General features: G+C 32.7%; 1 protein-coding gene across 1 annotated transcript; it reads right to left on the bottom strand.

Moving 5' to 3' along the window:
* Positions 1-365: 365 nt before the first annotated feature.
* LOC133672251 (transcription factor RAX3) lies at positions 366-1,967 on the bottom strand. Its single transcript, XM_062092616.1, has 3 exons — positions 1,656-1,967; positions 1,431-1,560; positions 366-1,343 (listed from the first exon to the last, which is right to left on the bottom strand). Exons 1-3 carry the CDS (start codon positions 1,789-1,791, stop codon positions 578-580), a joined length of 1,032 nt encoding a protein of 343 aa, XP_061948600.1. The 5' UTR covers positions 1,792-1,967; the 3' UTR covers positions 366-577.
* Positions 1,968-6,510: the final 4,543 nt, after the last annotated feature.

Here is a 6,510-nt window from a genome sequence, read left to right as displayed (position 1 = left end):
CCCAATTACCGATGAATGTTGTCTAGTGGTACCCACACTCTTGAAAATATGCTATTTTAATCGAAAAACTTAAACTCAATTTCTCAGTGAGGGTTGTGGTCTCATAATAGTTTAGTATTACTATTTAACATAATCTAGAACAAGGATAGTAAGGTTTGAGTTAATGATATATATATTTAAATTATTTACAGAATTAATTTATAATGCCTTTCTAATAAGTGGTGTATGATTTTTGAGTTCAGGTTCCACATACAATTTAATAGTTAATTAAGCCTGAAAAAACGAAAAGAATGGTGTCAAAGTAAGTTCCTCTTAATTCATTCTGCTATGAACCAATTCAATCAAAACAGTAGAAATCAAGAGGATTAAATGGAAAGAAATTAGCTGCTTATCATTAATGAACCGGAAAATGATCGATGAAGTGGTGAAAATGAAAGTGAAAGTCCCAAAAAAAAAAACAAAAACAAAAACAAATTTCTTGACTAAATTAAATTCTTAAGGTTTCCTGAAATCCAGACTCCAAATTCCTATAGATATATATATAAACTGAACAAACTGGTTTATACAGCTAGTATTGTCATTGTGGCCCAAAGAAGCTTGAATCTTCAAAAGATGAATCTTGTGGCATGCTTTGCAAGCAAGTTTCATAGTCAGAAACAAGCTGAGGATAACCAAGAGAGCTTATATGTCCCCAGCTGTTACTTTCTGCAGAACTAGCCCCCGTGCTGCCACTGGCAGCCATGTCCATCCCATAGAAACTATCCAAACCTTCTACACGTTGTGGGTTGCTACAGACCAATCCACCTAGCTCGACCAACAAGTTTTCAAGTCCAGCTTGACACATATTTGGACCGTTGTAGTTGCTATTAGGAAATTGAGAACAACAGGTACTATCCATTGATCGCATGGGTGCCGAAGAAGAAAGCACATCTATGGAGTTTGTGTATGGTACTTGATCTTGTCTGCTTGAACCGTCGAGAGGGTAATTGTTGATTGTAGTGAATAGGGCTGACTCTTGATTATTGTCAGAAAATCTTCCACCAAGTTTGATCAGCAAGTTCCTAATGGATTCTTGATCCATCAAATGAGAATCTTGGTTTTGATTCATGACTAGAGCTGGTACCTCTGGCCAGTAAGGGCTTTGTTGATGAGGGATAGCCCCAGGAACCATGAAGCTCTCATTTATTTCTCTCTTTGTCATGATTTCTTGCTTGAGACTAGCTCGCCGGGCTGCTTGTTCCTTGCGCTGTTTTCCTAAGAGCTTCTTCTTAAGCCTTGTGTTCCAGTAGTTTTTTATATCATTATCGGTTCTTCCAGGTAACTGAGCAGCAATGATAGACCACCTATATCATTAATTATACGAACAAAATATTGTTAGGATCATGGATATAGATGCATATTGCACATGAAAAATGCACTAACTATATTACCTGCTTCCAATACTTATATAGAGACTGCAAATAATGTTATCTTCTTCCTCTGAAAACCCTCCATGTTTAATGTTTGGACGGAGATAATTCAACCATCTAAGTCGACAACTCTTGCCACACCTTTTCAGGCCTACTTGTATATAGCAAATAAATTAGTTAGTTAATGATCACATACACTAAATTACAGGCAAATTAACAATCTATGTACATATATATATCAGTTACCTATCTTCTGTGGCAAGGCAATCCAATTGCCACCCGTTCCATGCTGCTCAATATAGGCCTTGAGTATGGCATCTTCCTCGGGAGACCATGGACCCTTCTTCACGTTGGCTTTGTCACAGCAAGGAGCTCTCCCCATGATTCTTGCTCTCTTGTTTTTGTGTTAAAGCTTTAGCTTCCCTTTCTTATATCTCCTTGGGAAGAATGGTAATGATATATAACGTTACTTATATGTGTGTGTGTGTGTGTGTGTGTGTGTATACATAGACACACACACAAGTGTGTGGGAGAAAATGTTAACTATAAGTACTGTATGGTAGCTGGAGATCAAAGAGAAACATGGAGACTCGTCAAGATTTTCAAAAAGAAGACTTTATGAGAAAAAGAAGGAGACTTTATGAATTGAATAATGGGTAATTCAATTAAGAATAGGCACAACAGTAGAGCAAGGTTTTTCTTATTTGTCCTTGTTATTAGTCCAGAATCTATTCAAGATACCCACTAGTTCACACCCATCTCTCTTCTTGACTTTCTTCTTTCTCATATATAATACCCAAATCTAATTTACCCATTGTGTCTCATGATATGATATGATTTGATCATATGATCATGACCCTGCAATTGTGTGGACCTGGCTAACTAAATGCTAATTAGAGCAGATCAAACCTCAAAAACATTGGTTGAATACTTCCTTTGGCTTTGGCAACATCAGCCAATAGCAACTGATATAATTAATTGTGAGAAATTGACTCGGCCTAGAACCGATCAAAAAACGTAATTGATACTTTGAAATAAAACTCGGTAAAAAAAATCCGAGTTAAAATCTATTAATTCCTCTAGAAGATATCAAAAATATTGTTTTTTTTTTAAAAAAAAAAAAACAAGTTTGGATTGATCTTTTTAACTCGGAACGCAGAGGCTGGTATGATTGGAATAATAGGATTGTGCTAGCAGAGTCGATTCTAATTTATGTTTGAAGTGACCAAATTGCCCCTAATTGTTGGCCCCCAATTGTTTTTTAGTGACTTGAACAATTAGAGAGGTAATTTTGTAATTCTACACATGTCTCATGGAAGGAGTGTATATTACTAATAAAAACCTAAGTTGATATGTAATAATCTGATAAATCACTTCCAAGATGTGTCACAATTCCACACTGATTTGCTAGATTTTTAGAAGTAACCTTGTATATATGTATAGACTTCGAAAAATAAATTAAAATAAAATAAAAAGATGTAAATGTAAGTGAAAAAAGCTACATAACAAGACGACGTGATGTAAAGATTTTTTCAATGAAAAAACAAGAAGATAGACAACAAGTTTTAAAATGTATTAATTATAAGAATTTTACATAAAGAAATAATAAGATATAAAATTATTTGAAAGAAAAAAATTAAATTATATTTATTGATCTAACATAAATACTATAAGATTTACTGATAATTAATCTTTAAAAAATGAATTTATCCATATTTAATTGCGATTATCGCAAACAATTGGTATTTTCTTGCTATTTTCTGAAATTCTTATTGAATGAGGAGAGGGAAAAATGTTAAATACAAAGGTAAAAAAGTCAAATGCCATTCTAGAATGTGATCAAAAACTACTGTATGTAGTGATGGTTGGTGACCGGAGGAACCACCTAAAAAGAAAATTCGCCATGGAATTCGAATCAATGCCTTGGATTTCTGCTGCTAAAAGAAATCTTAAATTCAAAAGCATTAAATTAAGATGGAAATGTATTTTTCTGATTATTTAGAAGAAAAAAAGAATTAATATTGATTTAAAAAACCTTCATTATTTCTTAATAAAAAAGGATCAATTATAATGTAACAACAATAATTGATGGGTTTAATTACTTAATCAAACTATACAAAGGTGGACCAATGAGGCATGCCATTTGGGACCCAAAATGTAATCGCAGACATGACATGAATGCAATGGTACTCCTATTTTACTAATATCTATAACGAACAGGCAAGTCTACTGTCCCATCCATTAAGTCACGATTGAGACCTTGCTGCTTGTCTTTTACACTTTCTTTGCACATATTATACGATTTCTTGGATTCATGATAGAAAAATTATTTTTAAAATGAATTTGTGTGTTCATGAAACTATTTTTTATCTCATATAATCTTATATATGCATCCTCTATGTTGGTTTTATTCATTCAAATTAATTTAATTAACTCGTGGGTCTTAAAATTTGAATCTGGAAAATCAATGAAAATAACAATCTCAGTACTTTGCATAGCAACAAGCAAATAATTTTTATAAATAGTTTTTATGTCAGATCAACAAGTCCAAATCCAAGAAGATAAAAGTTTGGGGGAATTAAATGAATTTTTTATTAGGCCAGCTAGCTATTATTAGATTAGACGAGGTTAGTATTACAGCTAGAAATCGTTGTTCGTGTAAATAATTTTAAATTTTATTTATTTAGTTTAAAAATTCTAATAATAGTTGAGTTGTGTTAGCCATGTAACTTTTAATAAGAATCCTTTCTCTTATAAAATATCTAGATCTAAAACTAGTAAGAATATTGTTATATATATGGTTTATTTTTCTCATTAGAGATTATTCAATAACAATTATTAATATTCAGTATTTAGCAAATCAAGGCTTTTTCTACCATTTAAAACCGTGTATTAGAAAATAATATAAATTATATATTGGGACCTCACCTATCAGCTTAAACTGTTGGGTTGAGATGGTTCTTTAATATGGTATCAGAGTCTTGATAATCAAGCGATCACGTGTTCTAATCTCACCATCCCTATTTATTTGATAAAAATTAAACACAAAGTAATGTGAGTCTGAGCAAGCTTCAAACTTAAAAAACTTTCACTTGAGGAACTTAAAAAACTTTCACTTGAGAAAGTGTGTTAAAGAATAATATAAATCATATCTTGAAACCTCACCTAATAGCTTAAGCTATTAAGTTGAAATGGTTTTTTAACACCGTGATTGTTGAATTTGAAAAATCTAGTGTCATCAAAAAATAATGTGAAAAATAAGAAATCGAACTATTTTTATTATTATATATATATATATATATAAAAACACATTAAAATTATAAAAAAAATACTAAAAAAAGCACTAATTTTTTTTTTCATGATATAGATGTTTAAAATTAAAGTAATCGGAATTTCAATTGCAAGACGAAACGGCTGCAAGCTGGCTAGGGTACATGTCAATGACGGCATTATTTTAAAAAAGAGAAGGAAAGTTCCTTGATTTTGATCCTTCTTGATGGATTGAATTTTCACTGTATCTGCGTGAACAAGTTTGTCAACCCGCAAGGAAATGGTCTTCTTGGTAGGCCACCTTCTCTCATTTTATTTAATCGTGTGCGAGAGATCTTCGCACCTTTTTCACTTTGAAAGAGTCTTATCTGACAGTATTTTCTCACCCAACAAACACATGAGCTCAAAACTCCATTCTTCTCAAGGCATTTTCTAGCTAGAGATGCCTCCTCGAGGTACTTTTCTATCGTCAATGAAAATTCCTATAGTTAATTAATATTTTATAGTGGAACCTTACTGCTGTTTACATTGACAGGTTTCTAGAACATTTCTTTTGTGATTAAATTTGCTTAATTGTCTTCTGCATGCGTCATCCTTTGTAATGGGGTGGATTTAGATTTTTGCTTTCTAAATCCCACCTAAGACTTTTGATTTGTTTCAATTAACCCTCATTACTGTTTCGATCCCTCGTTGAGATTTATTTCAGTCCATTTCCTAATTAAGAAGTATAAATCTTTATTTCACCCCTGAAAATAGTGCTCATTCTCAAGATTGCGGTGTTTGATATTATAATAATTTTTTCGGTTATGATTTAAAAAAAAATAACTAGAATTTCAAGAAAGTTTTCACTGGAATCCATTCTAAATTATTTGTGCATTAATTAACCAACCACTTTAAAACTATATTTAAGACAAGATACATACCTACCACGAAAATAAACTTAACCTTAGTTGTCCCTCCTTGAATATTGGCAACTCTTCTCCAAATTGGACATGGTCCCTCTCAGGGGCATGTCCTAGAAGAGACCAGGCAGGATCTTGATGATTTGCAAAAGATTTGCAAATAATTAAGACATTAGTTGACATGTCTTGCTTTCCTTCTAGCCTCTAGGTTAGTTATTCAATTGTAGAAAGAAAGTTGGGACCTAGTTATTCAAGCTCTCAAGTCCATAAATAAATATTGCTTGTAAAACTTCCCTTCTTCTCAAGATTTTTGTTATATATTATTATATAAAATTACATGCTTTATCTATATATCGAGTTAAAACAAAATATTTGATCGAGGTTATATTGTACAACATTGCTTGGCCTATGTAAAACTAAATGTTAGGCTCCACCTCTGGTCACTCCAAGAACTTCTCCAAGAATAGCTTGCACAAACCATCGAAGCCTGAAACCACGTCGAAAATCCCATGCATTTAAACCTACTGAATTTATGAATTTTTTAAAAAAGAAAAATAGTCAGTAAATGTGATGGACATTATCTAGACTTTTTTGGAGAAGATTGTGTGAACAAATTTTGGTGAAAGCTTACTTGTCTCACAGCATGTCACTGAACATGACGCTGACCAAGCCTTAGGCGACCAGAGAGAAGAAGCTTTCCCGAAACTGAAATAATCAAGTCAACATAATTAAAGCACCTCCACTTAATTATATATATATATATAACCTGCCGGAAAAAGCAAGTCATGAACGCGTTTTAATGCTTTTTGATCCTCCATGCACTATGAGGTCTAAAGCTACTTGGAAGAAGAAAGAGATGGATGGATGCGTATGGTAAATACAAAGAGAAGACGAGTTCCGCATAGACCTAGCTGGGGTATTTGACTGCA

This window comes from Populus nigra, chromosome 14 (assembly GCF_951802175.1).
Source record: "Populus nigra chromosome 14, ddPopNigr1.1, whole genome shotgun sequence".
Lineage (NCBI taxonomy): Eukaryota > Viridiplantae > Streptophyta > Magnoliopsida > Malpighiales > Salicaceae > Populus > Populus nigra.
The sequence above is the reverse complement of the archived record's forward strand: the minus strand, read 5'-3'. Positions and strand labels throughout refer to the sequence as shown.